The sequence below is a fragment of the Panicum virgatum genome, chromosome 2N (assembly GCF_016808335.1).
Source record: "Panicum virgatum strain AP13 chromosome 2N, P.virgatum_v5, whole genome shotgun sequence".
NCBI classification, from domain to species: Eukaryota; Viridiplantae; Streptophyta; class Magnoliopsida; order Poales; family Poaceae; genus Panicum; species Panicum virgatum.
Genome location: NC_053146.1, coordinates 62,023,852 through 62,041,968, shown reverse-complemented (window position 1 = coordinate 62,041,968; position 18,117 = coordinate 62,023,852). Strand labels below are relative to the sequence as shown.

The 18,117-nt window shown below is 50.7% G+C and overlaps 1 protein-coding gene and 1 long non-coding RNA gene across 5 annotated transcripts; both read left to right on the top strand.

Annotated features, from left to right (window-relative positions):
• Positions 1-5,314: 5,314 nt before the first annotated feature.
• On the top strand, positions 5,315-7,973 carry LOC120661665. 4 transcript variants are annotated; one of them, XR_005670016.1, is made up of 5 exons: positions 5,315-5,806; positions 5,901-5,985; positions 6,507-6,641; positions 7,276-7,365; positions 7,680-7,973. It is a non-coding gene; the product is annotated as an uncharacterized LOC120661665 (long non-coding RNA). The 4 variants fall into 4 exon arrangements; XR_005670018.1 differs by having other exon boundaries at positions 5,901-6,013; XR_005670017.1 differs by having other exon boundaries at positions 5,901-6,098.
• Positions 7,974-12,146: 4,173 nt separating this feature from the next.
• LOC120661664 (transcription factor MYB102-like) lies at positions 12,147-13,931 on the top strand. The gene is made up of 3 exons (XM_039940573.1): positions 12,147-12,519; positions 12,650-12,779; positions 12,947-13,931. Exons 1-3 carry the CDS (start codon positions 12,387-12,389, stop codon positions 13,791-13,793), a joined length of 1,110 nt encoding a protein of 369 aa, XP_039796507.1. The 5' UTR covers positions 12,147-12,386; the 3' UTR covers positions 13,794-13,931.
• The last annotated feature ends 4,186 nt before the right edge of the window (positions 13,932-18,117 follow it).

Below are 18,117 nucleotides of genomic sequence, written 5' to 3'. Positions count from 1 at the left end.
GGTGCAGCGCGACAAGCGAGATCGGTCGGCAAACGCAAGCGCAGCGGGAGCGAGATCGAACAGGTGCTGTTGTTTCAAAGGTTGTTGCTGCTAACTTGGACACCTCATCGCCGGCGTGCACGTACACCGGCCTCGACCGCGCGCTTAGCCACATGACCGATCATATATATTAATATATATGAACGTTGGCAAATAAATAAATAAATTTGGATCCATATATATAATGAACGGTTGCGATTTGGGAACACCGAAACAATGCATAAAAGAATCCGGATTAGCTAGAGATCATAGAGGTCGCCTCAGCTATGTGCATGAAGGCCGTCATGCTGGCCTAGTCACCATCAGCAGATGAACGTTCTAGCAGGTGTAGAATATATATTGGATAATTAAGCTACGTACGTACGTATGCTCTAGCTGGAGTGTGTACTTGTTTAGTATTTTACCTTGATCCATGGCATGTGACTTCATTCCCGGCCGGTGGCGGTCAGTCCTGCTGAGATACTCAGTACCATCGATCACAGGTGTTACCCACAAAAGGAACACCACCCAAGTGTCAGGATTAACAGCAAAGTCAGAGCACGTCGTTGCCGCTCGATCGTCTCTTTTTAGTTTACACTTTCCATTACTCTATAGTCTATAGTATCTGTACATGCAGGACGATCCGCTCGGCGGCACGCACATGTACAGCAGCCAGCTGGCTAGCCAGCACCTTGACTGGCCGACGAGTCACTCGCGACGACGATGCCTACACCCGATTTTTCAAACAATTCGTCGTGGTACTTTTTTCCCCTCTACAATAAATAAATAAACTAATTACACTAGATTAGCAAAGGCCAAAAGGAGCAAGATTAGAACCAGCACAAGCAGTGCGTGTGTACGTGTATAGTAGTATAAACGTCAACGTTTGGATGAAGCAGGCGCGACCGGTGACCTCACAGCAGATCTCGCGCGAATCGCCCAACTAATGCGCAGATCAGCAGGGTCAGGTTCAGGGCCGGGCATATGCCCGCTCACCGCTAGATTATTGGGGACACGTAGGCTGCTGGTGCGTGTGCATGTCGCGTCTATTCGTAACAACCCTCGCTTCTCGCTCTCGCCGCTCGCGTACGCATGTATATATGGTAGGGGCGGGGGTCAAACTGCCGATGCAAGCATTATTTGCGCATATATATATATGTATATATATGGTATATAAATATATAGATACACATATATATTTATATATACAACAAGTCCTACTGGTGTACTAAGTTTGGGCATGCAAGAGGCATACGCCACGGAGCACTCGGGAAGCGCCACGTAGGGGGCCCTAGTCGAGTATTACGGAGATAACAATTGCCGCTGTCTTTGACGAAACCGTACTTAATTTGGGGGGAGTGTCAGTGTGTGTGGTAGCTAGCTAGCTAGCTAGGTTCATATAGGCCATGTTTGGTAAAACATCACATCAAATTTACACAAAAAGAAAAACGTATGCATGAAGTACTAAATGAAGTATATTTGCAAAACCTTTTCAGGGACGGATGTAAATTTTTGAGATGAATCTAATGATGGTAATTAATTGATGATTTGCTACAGTGATGGTATAGTAATCATCCTCTAATCACGCGGTCAAATGCCTCATTAGATTCGTCTCGCGATTTACCCGGGGGGTTGTGGAGGTGGTTTTGTAATTAGACTTCATTTACTATTCTAAATTTTTGGTCGAAGGGCTAAAAAGTTTTCGCGAAATTTTTTACAGCCTCAACCAAACACGGCCATAATTTGGATAGCGCATGCATGGAAGATGGCGGGTGTCTCCTTGCCGAGAGACATGGGGGCACTATTTAAAAGTTACTTCCAAATCCAGCCCGGTTTATCCCGCGTGGGATGTTGAAGCTTATCGTAATCTAGCTACGATACCTAGTACACATATATATACACATAGCTATAGCTAGCCAGGGTATTTTACTAACTACATATACTAGTATTATCTGTGTAGTATGTAACAATACGTATATATATAGATGTCTCTGTATCTGCCTGTGTGCGTATTTTATATTGGCAAATAGGGCCGGCCAGTAGTAGCGATCACTGGAAGTTACAGGAGAGATCTCGAGTGCTAGCTCTTCTCTGTGTGATCTCACTGAAATCGTCGAAATGAATTTAAATTTGCCTTTATTTGTTAACTGCGGCCCCTGTACGGACCGAATTAAAGTAAGGATGCGCTGTAAGACTATGCGCGATGGCGCGCTGCAGGTTGGACGCGGCCCTGTCAATCTGGCGTCGGCTAATCTAACCCCACCCGCTGGATTTCCTCTCCGAATCCGTACCGTTGGATCGGCACGTACGTACGCCTGAGCTCATCATCAGCGAGACTTCACCTTGCCAAATAAGCTACCCGCCAGCGATAGATCGATCAAGCGATCCATGTGGTTGCACGCAGCACACGCGTGACACAACAGCACTGCTTTTGCACTGTGACCGGTCAGTTACGTTACATGCGAGATATTGGAAAACGTTGTGAAATGAAACGAGAGAATTCATCTATCGTACGGTTTTGAATATGATCTGTTTTCCTCTCTCCTTCCTTCTTACTGCAATGTCGTGCAAAGCTTTTGCGTGAAATTTATGAGAATATTTGCTTGCCAAGGAACCGATTTACCAATGAAATTGATGCGGCAAATAATCACGCACCCTTAGCTTATTATATTAGGTTCTCCACAAGTCCAATCTGTCTCGTAAACAACAGCAGCATATACGTACAGGAAGCTGAGCTCGCTCACTTAACTGAAACAGTGACAGGCTGATGCTACTTCATATAAATTTCGAGAAGGACGAGACGCATCAAGTGGCCTAAACTCTAAGAGCTGGCTAGTACAGTCAAGTAGATGCAAGGTTGTTTTCATGAGATGATAGATGTTCCCATCATCGATCAGTACTGTATATGTGTCTGCAAATGAGCTTCATTCTAAGCGTCGACGGGAAATGGTGTGAATCCGTACCGTTAGTGGAGCAACTTGGGAACCTGAGGTTGCCTAATTTGGACTTCGCAGCCAGTTGCTTAAACTAAGGCAGTGGCGTTCAGGTGCCTGGTTGGACGACCGAGTCAATTAACCAAAGCCTGACATTACAAGCATTCGATGTGATTTGACTCTTTTAGTTGCACGTTTGATGGAGTGGATGAGATCTTCTCGTCTCCATCGACCCCCCTGCTGTCTCCCTCTTGGATGCATCACTGTTCCTTGAGCTACACTCTTTGCAGCCTTTCCATCTTCCCCCTCTCTCTTCTGTTTCTGGGATGCTGACCTAGGGCACATCTAGCTACTTAATAGCTACTACTAGTAGTGTTTATTTTCTTTCTTCTTTCTGAAATATAATAACAACCCTGCACATGCACGCTACATACTACACAAATTGTTGAGGCTTCAATGCGACTATGCATTTTCAGATGATTGTATTATCAGTCAGAATAAACCGTAAAACAACTGAGAAAAATAGTGCAGCAATATAATGTACCCTCCCTCAAAACAAATTCTCAGTGGCTACTAGCTTCTAGAAATTTGCTACGTGCTCTTTTAAATTTCAGTGTCTGCTGACATTTGCAAATTTTTCGGTCCTTTTTCATCTTTTGAAATAGTCTCACTATTTCCTATAGGGCAACTAAAATTAACTACTACAATGGCGATTCATTCTGCAATGTTAGTTTACCAATAAAGTGCAAGTGTCCCAATCATCCGTGTCTAGCTTTTTTATTTCGCCGGTGTGTGTACATGTATCACTACACCACAACACCAAATTAACGACGGGAGTCAGTCGTTAAAAGTGCAATATTACCAATAGACAGTCTGTAGGTAAAGATTACTAATGGATGGTCCGTCGTTGATTTTTGTTTCACCGAGTAACTGTCCGTCGGTAAATGTACCCACATTTACTTATGAATGATCAGTCGGCAAATCTCTATACTACATCGAACAATCAGCCGGCAAAAGTAACTGATTTTGGCGTATCCATGAAAAAAAATTTGGTGGCACCTGGACCTAGCCGGCCCATCAGACCACAAACCCTAACTTGCATCACCCCGTGTCCTACCTGAGACCCCCAACACAATGCGCCGCCACCCCCAATTGCTCTTGAGCGTGCTGCGGTGCTGCCCGCGATGATGAATATGCGGGTGACCGTAAGTTTCTCCACCTTACGGTCACTCCGGTCTGTCCGCCGCCCCCGATCCCTCCCCTTCCCCCTTCGCTTCCCCTTACTTCTTTTTTTTCTCCACCGGCGCCTCCTAGATATTTCCGTCTCGCTCTCTCCGTCTCTCTTGCTCTCCACCGTATTCCTCTCCTCTCTCTCCAACCTCGGTTCCTCGGCTCGGCGGAGCAGCCCGGCCGCCGGGGGCCTCCCTCTCTCCTCTCCACATCGCGGTGCCCCACGCCTACTCCTCCCTGCTCGCGCGCGGATGGAAAGGAGGCCGCGGCAGGCCCTCCTCGGCCGCGCCGAATCGAGATCTAGCCAGCGAGCTCGCGGTGGAGGAGGGGCGACGAGATCCTCCATGGCTGCCTCCCCTTCCTCCCTCAAGCCGCTTCTCCTTCCTCCTGCTGCTCCCCTTCTCCTTCCTCCGTCCCTTTCTCTCGGATCCATCCCCGCGCCGCGCCTCCCCCTTCTCCTTCCTCCTGCTGCTCCCCTTCTCCTTCCTCCGTCCCTCTCTCAGATCCATCCCCGCGCGCGCCTCCCCCCTTCTCCTTCCTCCTGCAGCCTCCCTTCTCCTTCCTCCTGCGGCCGCGACGCGACCACGAGTCCGCGACGCGGCGCGGCGGCGGCGGGGCGGGGAGCTCCGCCCGCGAGCTCGGCGGCCCCGAGTCCGCGGCGCGGCGCGTCGGCGGCGGACGTGGGTAGCTCTACCCGCGGCACGGCGGCGGCGGCCCGCAGGGAGCCCGCCCGCGGCGCGTCGCACGGCGGCGGCGGGGAGGGCGGCTCCGGCGGCGGGGAGGCGGCGGGGCGGGCCGGTGGCGGCGGGGAGGCGCCCAGATCCGCCGCCGCCGCGCGCCTCCTTTTTTTTTGCAAAAATTTTTCAACAATTTTTTTGAATTTCTTTTGATTTTTTTCGGATGAATATTTTTTTAATGACGCAAAAAAAAATTCTTGAAATTTTTTGTGCTCTCCAATTTTTTTCTTGAATTTTTTTTCCTGGTCTTAAATTTTTTTACTTGAAATTTTTTCTGCTCTAATATTTTGCTTGAAATGTTTTTTGTATTTTTTTAAATTTTTTTAATCAGAAACGACAAAAAAAATTCTATAAATGGAAAAAAGTAGGTCGGTACGATTGACCGTAAACTATCAATACCCGGTGCTGCCCCGACAGCTCCTCGCACGCGCCGCCCCATCCTCGTTGAGCTAGCCGCGCGCTGCCCATCCTCGTCGAGCACCGCCGCCGCCCTATCCCCGCCGCCTTCCAACTCCTCTCATGCGCGCTACCCTGACCACTCCCCGCCATGGGCCGCCCCGTGCACTCCTCGCCTCACGCCTCCCCGTCCCTCCCCATTCTCTCTGCTTCCCATGCCAACCAAGATTGACGCAGAAGGGGGCCTAGGAGAGCGGCCCTCCTCCAGGTTTGCTCGCAGGAGGCCCCTGCGCTCACCTCGAAGCCGCTGGTCGCCTCCGCCAGTCGCCGCCGCCTCTCACCGACAAGGTTCGATCTAGGGTTTCGCAGCCCACAGTGCCGCTGAATCCTGATGTCCCCCAAGGTCCAGCGCCTCCTCCCTCGAGCCCAATCTTGAAACCCCCCTCGAACCCTTTCTTTTGATCCATCTTGCTGGGAAGACGACATCCACAGGTAATGCAAAAGGAGCTCCATGCAATGCGCGTGAATTTGTGTTCCGTTTCAAGAATTTTGTGATGGTCTTGATTTCCAAATCTTGTGGTGCTAGGTTGGGTCAACTGCTGGGTAGTCCACTCGCCTTCTGCCCCCAACCCGTGAAGGCCTTTGGTGGATCTGCACGTTGCTGGCTCAAAGTTCTGGATCTGCAATCCCTTAGGCTTTGTATCAATTTTTTTCTCAATCTTGATGAAATCTGCAGTAAAAAAAAATTGGGATGCTGTCTGAACTGCACTTAACCATGTGTGCGGTAGTCACTGTGAACATTATAACTATTATTTAGATGCTATATCTTAATTTGTTTATTCTCTAATCTGTGAACATCATAACTATTATTGAGATGCCATATCTTAATTTATTTATTCAAAATCGGTGAACATGATAGCTTATTATTGATATAAATTCATGCTCAGATTTAGTTGCATTGTGATAGTTAAGGATTTGATGGTGTCAATGTCAATAGACTAAAGATGGTTTATGATTTGATTTTGATGACTGGTATCTGTTTAACCATGCCATTTTCTACTAATTCTATTGACATGAGGTCGACAAGTTTTCATGTTCCACCAATTATCTATGTGCAGAAAAGTTACAGTTCAATTAATCTCCTTGATTGTATTGCAATTTACGGTTAGCTTTTATTTATTTATTTTTGCAGATTTGCCTTATAGTTTGGTAAAGGACACAAATTTTATCTTGCCCTCCTGATTTTTCTGAATGTACAGCAACTTTTGGTGAAGGAATGAAGAAAAGTAATGCAGATATATATGAGAAGATAGGACCAACGCATAAGGTTATTGTAATCTGTCCTCTGTGATATCTTTTTCTTTCCATGGAGATGCTATTTGTTTACTAAAATGTCTGCTAGGAATTGGGCAGGATTTGTTCCAAGAAGCTTGGGTAGTGTTGTTCTCCATAAAGTAATTGAGGTCCGAGAGTAAATTAGTCTTATAATTTCTTCAGTATATAACCTAACATATTGAAAAAGTATGAGAGGTAGCTCATTATCTTCTCCAAGTCAACTTGTATATTTTTGTCTATTTCTATTACTAGACTACATCTGTGTAGTTGAGAGGCTGCTTATCCTGATGAGTTTGATGATGGATTTTGAGTGCTGAAACAGAGATTTGCACTCCTGCTGATGGATTCTTTTGTATCCTGCACACTTGCTGTACTTCTGTGTTGTCCTGCACTCCTATTTAGCTTTGGTGTAGTTGACTTAATTAGTTTGCTGTAGAGTTCTGTACTTCAGTCTAAGTTTGTGGAGTATTTGAGTTGAGACAGACTTATGATGTCATTTGTCATGCTCATGCATGCATGAACTAATGCTTGCTAATTTGTTATCTTGCCTCTTGTGTATTATTTCCTATTTAATTCTCAACAACTGATAACATGTTTGATTGCTGAATTCTGTAATCGTCATGCAGTTTCCTTCAAGGAGGAAGGATGCTACATGGGAGAAGATCTTTTGGAAAGGAATGGAAGGAACCTGGGCTCAAGAATAAGCATCAAACGAGGTATGTATGTGCTGCACTAGTATATAAAATTCTAGCTTACAACGCCTAAGCAATGTGTGTATGGCGTCGCCTGGGCGTCCGCCACAAACACTAGGCGTTGTGAACGGGGCGCGGCGCCTCAAAAACATTGCATCAGTGTATGGTATACAATAGAGTACTATTCGCACAATATATTTGCATAAGCTACATAAGTCTTTGCTTCGGCCAACAATCCTATCCTTTGCCTTTGCCTTCTACAGATGGAATCTGTCATTGTCACAGGGCTCTCTTGCACTTTATTTCTTGTTGTTAACACCTTACTATTTACTTTGCAGATATCAAGTGACAAACTCTGAGGCTGGAAACCAGTTAGCTGTTCAGAAATGATTACTGCATATAGTATACCTCACTGAAAGCATATAGTGTACCTTACTGTTTATTTCACAATGTCATTCCTTTTCCATATGTAGTGCAGAACTCTCTTGGCAAATGTTATCTTGACTCTTGGCATGTATGGATGATATGCTGTATATATGTTGTATGGATCACTCGTTGAATTGAATGTTTGTTTAGAATTATATTGGGACCTTGTTATGAATGAATGTAATCATTGTACAATTAAATTGCAATTAGATGAGTTTTTATTTTTTTACAATTATAAAATTATTGCGTTGGATGATCAGTCGTTAAAGAAGCTATTAACATCAAACTGTCTGTCGGTATAACTAGTTATACACAGTCCGTCGGCATGTTATTGTAACGGATGGTTTGTTGGTATAAGTAAAGTCTGTTGGTAAAAATTTTTACCGACGGGACTAGCATCGACGGGATGTGTCGTCGGTATAAGTTTATACCAACGGACTATCCGTCGGTATAACGGTTTATATGTCGGTGTTGGGTTTATATGTCGGTGTTGTGGTGTAGTGTATATTGAAGGAACGGTCAAAACCTTAATCGAATATTGAAATGTACCGCATGTCCTGGGCTTGTACAAGTGGACGTGTCTTTATATCAAGCAATTATTGTGATCTCCTCGAAGTCAACTGACGTAGACACCGGAGGCTGCCGGGACACGCGTCGCTGCAGAACGGCTCTTCGAGAGTTCTGGTGGTATGTCCTGCAATGGCGCTTCGGGTCACAGTATACTACTTGCACTCTTCTACTAAAACATGACCTCGCACTAGAAAAGACTTCATCACAGAGTTAAGCTACTGATTTACTAATTACTAGTACTTCTAGAGAATATATCCTTGAATTATCGCGGTAAAAGTTAGTTCGCATTAGCACGCTAATCGTCTGTGTCATGTACATTTGGATGGAATAATTTTTCCTCTGATGGTCGCCTTTTCCCTCCTCTCTCTCTAGTCGTTGTCACTCTACTTTACGCCTCAGCTTTATTTACTCGGGCAAAACTTTTTGACGTTTTGGATTGCCGCTTTTAACTAACAAATAGCAAATATTATCCTTTGATTGAAGGAACCTATCGTCCTGCTGCGCACGGAGCGACACGCGCGATCGCACACACGAGTCGCTCCTGTGGTGTGTTCGGCCATCCATCAGTCGCCGTACGCGCGCACCACATCAGCAGGTGGCGCGCCCTGTACACACACGCGTACGCACTTGCTGCCCTTGCCCATCGCACGGCCGCCGCCAACGCGACGAGGCGAGATCACGGTAACTTTTCCCCCGTGTCGATGCTCAAAAGTTTTGGGAGGCGTCGCGGTCACGTCGGGATCGGCGCGATTCGCCCGCGGCGCAGGTGGTGCGTGGACGCGGGCGGCCGGAGCCGCCGGCGAGCGCGCGTTTGCACGGCGAGGGCGGCATCCGATGGCGAGCCCCGCCGCGCCGGGCACTGGCTGGCGTTCTGGAACGGGGGTTTCGCGCTCTGGCAGCCCGGGGCCCGGCCGGCGGTAGTGTGCGTGGCGGTGGCTGCTGCGGGGACGTACGGATACGGCGCTGGGACGTTTGGTCGGCCGGCAGTGCCTGCCACGCTGGCTCGCTGCAGGAATTAAAGGGGGGCAGGCCTGGGGCGGGCAGGGTCGCAGGGACCGCAGCCCGCAGGGACAGCCAGGCACAGGCTCCGCCGCTGCCATGGGCGCAGGCGCAGCGCGAGGCCTCAGCGGGGGGCACAGGTTCCGCGAGCGAGCGCGGCGGGGGATTGGCCGGGCGCGTGGGGCCAAGGCTGCTGCCGTGCCGTCAGCCGTGCAAGGTGGCAGCGCCCGCGCACCAGAGCCCGTCAACGCCAGCCAGGGTGATGGGGAGAGAGAGGGAAAAGGCAGCGTGCACGGGGCAAAGCAAAGGGTCCCGGATCGTTGTCGTCTTGCTTGGAGCAAGTGTGCGAAACTTGATCTTAACGGCCTTTAATGATCATGATGATGATGATGTGTCCTCCAGACTATAGTGTTTGATTATCTTTTTTCCCCCCTCCACTTGCAGTCTTGCACATTTTGCTTTGGTTCGTCCTTTCTGGTTGACTTTAAACCATTATTTCCTCATGAAGTATAGCTACAAACTATTGGGAGATCGCTAATCCATCCAATTAACTGAGAAGCTCCACATGAGGAAAGGGGTCAAGCTTGGAGAAGAGCTTAGAAATAGAAGGGAAAATGACAAGTATTTTTTTCTCCTTACCAATGATAGGGCTCTATCTTTTTATATTACATTTGAGTACTATATTTATTTATAGGGACGACTATCCTTCAACTAGCACAACCCATTGTCTGTACCCAATGAATCGAAGGTGTAACAATAATTTCCACTGAATGTTTTTTTCGAAAGACATAATTTCCACCGAATGTAACTTTTGGTTCGCCGTAGTGTTGATGTAGTCTATAAACGCATCACATACGCCACATCCTCTAGTTGGGTAATTAAGCTCAGCATCCTCTTAAAATGGTCGACCAAAACCGGTGGCCGATGCACATGACTCTAGATCATCTCCTATTCACCCTGTCAGTGGAGGATCCAACAGTTAGACGGGGGGGGGTCCTTATTTCTCATTCCCCACTCTTTTTCTTCTTCTTACTACTTTTCTTCTTCCTCTTTTTCATCCATGAACAAAGGATCCATGGCTCCAGGCCCCTGCCCCACACTGGATCCGCCCTTGCACCCTGTAGAGTAGGGATCCTTTGTTCGCCTCCTTCTCGATCGAGTATATGTCAAGGGTCCATTGTAACGTGCCAGGGCTAAGGTTGGAAGAAATTGGTCTTCGTGAGTCTCCTTCAAGGCGGTTGCATGCTTGGTATCCTTCATTCGGGTTTTACATAGGGTCTTTTCTTTCCAAACAAACCTACTATTATTAATGTCGTATGAGAAAATATTTGTATTTTGGCTAAGTATTGATGAAAACTATGAAAACGTTTAAATTTTCTTAAAATGACGGATGGTGCTCTCTCTCTATATAGATCTTAATTCATGGTTTAGATTTTTTTTTGGTGAATCAAAATGCTTTTGTTTTAAAATGACTGATGCTCTCTGTCTCTCTCTCTCTCTGTATAGATCTTGATACATGATTCGGAAAATGCTTTTATCTTAAAGTAGAACGAGGAACTTATTGATGGCGTGTACCCTCCTTTTCCAGGAAATGGCAAGTACCAAGAGATAGTCATTCAAAATTTTCTTTTTACTAAACTAGTCACTTCACCCTCCAACTGAGTTCACACACATATATACAGGCCCACAATAACATTTGTGATGATGACAAAAGGACACCAGTCTATTTCTGAACATTTCTCAACCACTTCTTGGGTTCCATGTAGTTGTTCTCTACTTTGTCCGCGATTAAGTCCCGTCAAGGTTATTATTCCAAAAAGAGTCATAAATATCAAACCCACCACACACCCACCATCACTTTCCTAGTAATCCCTTTGTTAGTTTTAATTGCTTATTTAGGGGGCCTAGCGCGGTTCTTATATATGGACCCTGGAGAAAGTACTAGTATTGATTTTCACCTTGAGTTAAAACAAACTATAATCCCAGGAAACCATATTTTGAATACAAAAGGTACGGTTTCATAATTTAAGTTTTTTATCCCAGGAAGGTAATTGCCATTTCTTGTATTATTGCCAACACGGTCGTCCGAGTCACTTGTCTTGACATCCGTCCATTACATTGACATTGTCCACAGCAAAGTGCCATGTAGCAGGGTTACGTGGTAAATGCATGACTTTCAAAAAAGATCACGTAACATAGCCAACAAGAACAGGGAAAAAGCCAGATATTTTAATTAAACGGGGCTGACATACCCAACAAACTAAAGCTGGCAGCACAATTACAATCCGTGGTAAAAAGCCTGGCCGGCCGGTGATCTTCTTCTTCTTCTTCCAGCGCTCTAGCAGTAAAAAGTACATTCTGTCCGCCGGCGAGCTAGCAACGGATCGATAAGACACGAGTCGAGATTGTGCCCATGCGCGGAGCCGGCTCGCCGTGCCGTCGTGTGGTCGTTCTGGCGATCTGTCTGTTCACTGGTGTTCCTCGCCTCGCCTGCCTGCCGGGTGCTGACGCTTCGCCCAGAACGCCCGGCGGGACGCCAGCGCGCGCCAGGCGGGGCAGCGGTTACTTTTGGGGGGGGGGGGGGGGGGGGGGCGCCGGTGCTCTTCGTGCCCCCAGCAAACTTTTTCCACCCGATGCCGCCGGGCGGGCGGACGGAAGCTGAGCCGCTGTTGTGCGGCCCTGCGCGGCCGTCGGCCACGTCGCGGGCGCGGCACACAAAGGCCGGCACCGAATCCTGTTGACTTCCCACCCGGTCGCCCTCGCGCCCTTTATAAACCGTGCCCCCCGCCCCCACCCCTACTCGATCGACCTCCCTGCTGTCCGCTTCCCCAGCTCCATTTCACACCCTTGTAGCTGGAGCGCAACGACGCTCCTCCATCCCGGCCTGACTACTGCTCCCTCCCCTCCGTTTGCTTGCGGCTGTAGCTAGTGGCTAGCTGCGAGACAAGCCGGGCCTTTTCCCCCTCGCTCGCCGCGCTTCCACACGAGCTGCGTCGCCGTCGCCGCCGCCCTCGCTCGATCCCGAGAAGCTAGCGAAGCAAGCGAGATCCATGGGGCGCGCGCCGTGCTGCGAGAAGAGCGGGCTGAAGAAGGGGCCGTGGACGCCGGAGGAGGACGAGAAGCTCGTCGCCTACATCAAGAAGCACGGCCAGGGCAACTGGCGCACCCTCCCCAAGAATGCCGGTGAGCGCCCCCGACCGACCGATGATCTCATTCATCTCGATCACCACCACGATACGCTTTGCAGACATGGATGGCTCGGTCTATGCATGCATGCTCACCTCGATCGATCCCCATCCCCTTCCCATGGCAGGGCTCGCGCGGTGCGGGAAGAGCTGCCGGCTGCGGTGGACCAACTACCTGAGGCCGGACATCAAGCGCGGCCGCTTCTCCTTCGAGGAGGAGGAGACCATCATCCAGCTCCACAGCATCCTCGGCAACAAGTAAGCATTAGTAGTACAAGCAATTTATTTTCCCCTCTCTTCGACGACAGAGCTGGCTGTGGCAAGCTAGCCTGGCTATAGCTTCGCTGTTTTTGCTCCCTCTATTAGTAGAAGTAGTCGGTGAGCGTACCAGTACGGTTTCTGATGCGTGAATGATTGGCTGATAGGTGGTCAGCGATCGCGGCGCGGCTGCCCGGGCGGACGGACAACGAGATCAAGAACTACTGGAACACGCACATCCGCAAGCGCCTGCTCCGCAGGGGCATCGACCCCGTCACCCACGCGCCGCGCCTCGACCTCCTCGACCTCTCCGCGCTCCTCAAGCCCGCCGCCTACTACCCCACGCAGGCCGACCTCGACACGCTCCGCGCCTTCGAGCCGCTCGCCAACTACCCGGACCTGCTCCGCCTCGCTGCCACCACCCTGCTCTCGGGCTCGGCCGCGATCGCCGACCAGCAGCAGCAGCAGCAGCAGCTTCTGCCTTGGCTGCTGCAGGCGCAGATGGCGCAGGCGGCCGCCATGGCGCCGCCGCCGCCGCCGCAGCAGGGCGGGCAAAATCAGTTCATGCAGCAGCAGGCCGCCGTAGCCGCGTGCCAAATTCCGGACCTGGTCCACGCGAGCCCGACGACGGTGGCGCAGCAGCTGGCGGCCGCCGCTCAACAGCAACAGCACCAGCCCCAGGAGATGGCCGCGGCGGCCTGCCACAGCATGCAGCCGCCCACCGGCTACGCCGCCGACTGCCAGCTCGACGTCCCGGCGCTGATGCAGATGGTTCAGCAGCCCGACGCGTCGAACCTCCAGCAGTGGAGCAGCACGGTGACGAGCAGCAGCAACAACAACCACAACGTCGGCTCCGGCGTGTCCACACCGTCGTCCAGCCCCGTCGCCGGGTTGAATCACTCCACCTCCGCCGGCACGACGACGTACGGCGGCGCGAGCGCGAGCAGCAGCGACGCCGCCGCGCTGTTCAACTTGCAACTGTCGGACCTCCTCGATGTGAGCGACTACATGTAACACCCAAACTACTAGGTCCAACACTTCATCTCTCTCTCGTCCCACCCCAAGGGGCGAACGGAAATCTATCTCATGGATCAGGGACTCCATTTTGTACAGAATTGTTTGCACCTTCTTCATGCCAGTTCGTTCATGTGGTTACAGTTAGAAGCTTCAACTCCCTTGGATTTGTTTCTCTTGGCTCACCGTAATTCTCGTCGTTTCAATTGGGTCGCGTGGTGTGCGTGTCAGTGTGGGGAAACACCGCGAAGGTGTCCTCCCACGATTGGTGGAGGCGGCCGCTGTCGCTCTCGCTCGCATCACCGCCTTGTCTCCAGCGAAGAAAATTAGGGTTGCTTTTCTTAGAATGCTACTAGTTTATTCACCCTTGCGTTCGATCTTTTGGTTCCTTATTATGTGATTGGGGACTGTGTGGAGGGAATACAAAAAAAAAAGCAGAGCAAATAATTCAAAAAAGGACGGAGAAAATATTGTAAGCTTGAATAAGGACACCAGTAACTGTCACGGTCATAGCTGATGGTCACATGATATACTAGGCGATACTAATTCTTAAAAATGGTTGAGAAAAACAGATCACTAGCTAGCACTAGCTAGTGTGGTGTGCGACGCAACTTAATGATTGCTGCTTCCTGCCTGCTCCCTCTGCCGACCGAGCGGAATACAGGTGCTTTGAGCAACTGGTGATGAAACACATCACATAGTATATCATATGCATATATATATATATATATATATATATATATATATGTATTGGACTCCTGTTGGCCACCAATACTTCTTTTAAGTCCGATCGAGTTCGACGATGGTCACCAGAATGGATGACTCATTGATAGTTGACACGACCTGCAAGATTTTCCATGTGTCTACTGTGCTGATACAGTAGCTTGCTTGATAGATGCCTTAAGGCCAATCAATCCGCGGAGAGCAAGTGTGTGCCTACAGTAAGCAGTACTGTGGCACACTGCAGCTGACCTCTGATCGATACATCCATTTTGTCGCATGCATATACGGTGTCTACAAAAGGGCAAGTCAACGTTTGCATGCATGCACGTAATCGTGTACGTGTAAACAAGCTTTGTAGCTAAGTGTTTCCCCTTTGATCAAATCCCGCCAGATGGATGCAGCCGCCATGACCTCGTCTCGAGAGCTGCATTTAGCTAATTAATAAATAAACATATAAAATCTTGGTCTTAACTCTTAAGGAAATATCAACCTTTTTTTCTTACTAGTCCCTTTTTTTATGGGAATTCTTACTAGTTCCTAATCATATATTGGCAAACTAAGGGTCTACCTGTTTGGATGAGTTAAAGTTGACTGGTAAACTTTACCACCTATTAACATTTATATCTTTGCTAAATTTTTTGAGTCTCGACTAAACTTTGTTTGGTCATCGCGTGGAGCTAATTCATCAAATGCTACTAGCAGATGATCTCGTGCTGATCAACTGATTGCTAATATTCCCACGTGCTTTAATTTGTACGGCCAGTGCGGCTGGTAGGATATGATCCCAAAAGCTGTAACATGAGGACAAAAGCAAGATAAAGTTGTAATCCAGCGATGATGAAGCTACAGTGTTTCTGTCGGGCGGAGTAAAAAATCAATGTGGAATTATCGAAAGTAAAAAACGGATCTTACACGTAGTATGTACTACTCCAAACTAGCTAGTGAGTGTGACGTAGGAGCTGAGGTGTGTCAGCGCGAGAGATAGAGTGCGAATCAACATGTGGGGGTGGCATTGCTATCGCCTCTGCTTGAAAGTTTGACCGATGGAGGATGTGTACGTGTGGACGCCCAACAGTTGAACTTGAAACTCCTGTCGATAGACGGGAACACAGTAGTCACGGCGTCACGTGTAGAAAAGGATATCGAGCAGCATGCCGGCCGGGCGCCCGAGAGCCACACGCACGGCGGGACGAGAACAAACAACAAAGTAGCGTTCCTTGAGGCGCACACTTGGGCAGGCATCTGCCGAGCCAGGACTAGCTTGGGAGGATGCGGCCATGCACGCATCTCGCCGCCGGTGAAAGAGACGACGCACTGCCGGCGCGGCGGCCTCGCCGTCGCAGTCGTCGTCTGTACGTACGGGCTCGACCCCGACCCCGGCCGTCGCGATCGGCCCGTCGCCGCGCGCGGGCTCCCCGGCCGTATCGTATCTTGGGGGGTGGTGGCGTGGCGGGCCGGTTTCGTCGCGTCGCGGCCGTCCGGCGCGCCTCGGCGGGGACGCGTGGGCTGCCACCTCCGCGGCCGTCGCTGTCGCCTGCCCACGGCCCCAATCATATACGCGGCTGACTTCCCCCCCGCGGGTCGACACGGATGGACATTGGACGACGGGCTGGCGCCTCGCGCCGCCGTCGATCCGGCCGGTTCGCCGCCGCCCGCGGGCGGCGTCGCAGTTCTGTGTGCGTACTACTCCTCCGCTAGGCCTGGGTAGATAGTACTACTGCGTGCTAGCTACGACAGGTGTTGGAATTGTGTCCAGGTGGACGCTCGCTGAACTGTGAAGTTATTACCACTCTTCCTTACCTGCATCTTCGCCGCCTGATGGTGATAGTCTGATCGATAGACGGCGATCGCGGTCGGGCAAGGTGTGTGCGACGACGATCATCCAATCATGTCAAAGCTAAGTATGTGACACGCCTACTCTTGTTGAAACCATATGGAGATGGAGGCATGCATCAGGTACGCGGCACACGTACTCTCGTTGAGGTGGTCGATGACCTTGATAGCTAGCTAGCGGCACGTAGAGGGGGAAGATGGATATGTAGATCTGACCGATGATAGGACGGCCGGCCGGCCGGCGGCCGTGTACATGTATGTTACTAGACGGCAAGACCGGAACGAATCGCGCATTTATACTGTACGACCCATGCACGGAACCATCACGCCGCTGTAAGCGTGACGACGCGGGCGCAAAGGCGGCACGGGGTCGGCACCAGTCGCCAAGCCCAAGCCAAGAGCCCAAGAGCACGTCCGCGCCTCCACGTCACGTTCTACGAACAGTGCGTTTGACCGTACCGGACCTGTGTGGTCTGTACACTGTACACTTACGCGGCTGCGCGCGCGCCTGTACCTGTACGTACAGTACAGCTAGCGCTCGGCCAGCTCGCTCGCCGCGCCTCGACGAAACGAAGCCCTGCCGCAGAAGGCTCCGAGCTCTGGACCGGGCAGGATGCGGCGGCCAGGACCACGACACGGCCCCGAAAGCGACCTGAGCCGGCCCCGCCGGCGCGCCCTGCATCACCCCGGCCTGGCTGTCTGGGCCAGTTAGCCGAAGCAGAGCGCGGCAGGGCGCAGTGCCCCCCTCTTACGTCGCTGTACGTGCCTGCTCCCGCGCGCAGGCGCAGCTGCGGCCGGCCGCGCTGCGCGGTTTGACCTGCGGCTAGCTGCGGGGGAGCAGACGGAGAAGAAACTGGTAGCGGCAGGCAGGCGCGTCCAGTTCCAGCGCTCGGGGTCCAGGGCGGGCGCCACCGGGTGGGGATGCGATGCGCGCGCATGCGACGGGGGAGGCCGGGGGGCGTCGCTTTCCGGGGAAGTAAATACGCCACGCCACGGCTCGGTCTCTCTCGGTGCAAAGTTCCGCCCTACGTGCGTGACAGCAGTGCCGAGTAGCGCCGCCCAGGCGGTGGCGTTTTTGACCTGCGGCCGGGGATCCGCGTTTCCAAGGCCGCGCCGACCAAGAAAACGGCCGCGGGGATCCCTGACCCATCGTGCCCATGTCTCCCTCTCGCACGGGTAGAAAGCCACGCCACGGCCCACGGCTTCCCGGCCCGGGCCACAGGAGACGTCCCGACGACCGGCCGACCTGGGGCTGAGGGACCGGGGGCACCGTACCCAAAAGTTGTGTTTTGTCTGGCCTCCATCGCGGCATGGCGCTCAAATATCCTTTTGCCTTTTTGTGACCGGCGGCCTACTCCGAGGGCTGCTGCTACCTAGGTTTACCACGTACTACTGGTCCACAGTGCTACGCGTGAAGCATGCATATGCAATCTATCTACTCACGGGATGTGCTTCACTAGGAAACTGTGAGTTTTAAGAATTCGTATTGCAGAGGTTTCATATCATCATGATCAATACATAGCTGTTTTTTCCCCCGAACGAAGCCTGCAGGTTCAATATGGCCACGAACGTCACCTCGACTTTAATTAAAGAGAACACATATTACTTGACCCTCCAACTATTCTGTCCATGGCGGCGGCCGATCGAAAAGTCCAACGTACTGTGTGTGACAACACGTGCGATGCGCGTGCAAGCGAGAAGAAGGATACAGAAGACGCCTTTTCGGTCTTGCATTGGTCGAACACATCTGCTGAAATAAAACTCTGAA

Bases quoted from the DNA above. Each gene is read 5' to 3' on its own strand.
- LOC120661664 (XM_039940573.1), top strand. From the start codon at position 12,387: ATGGGGCGCGCGCCGTGCTGCGAGAAGAGCGGGCTGAAGAAGGGGCCG. The intron at 12,520-12,649 runs GTGAGCGCCCCC...TTCCCATGGCAG, and splicing joins CACCCTCCCCAAGAATGCCG to GGCTCGCGCGGTGCGGGAAG. The intron at 12,780-12,946 runs GTAAGCATTAGT...ATTGGCTGATAG, and splicing joins CACAGCATCCTCGGCAACAA to GTGGTCAGCGATCGCGGCGC.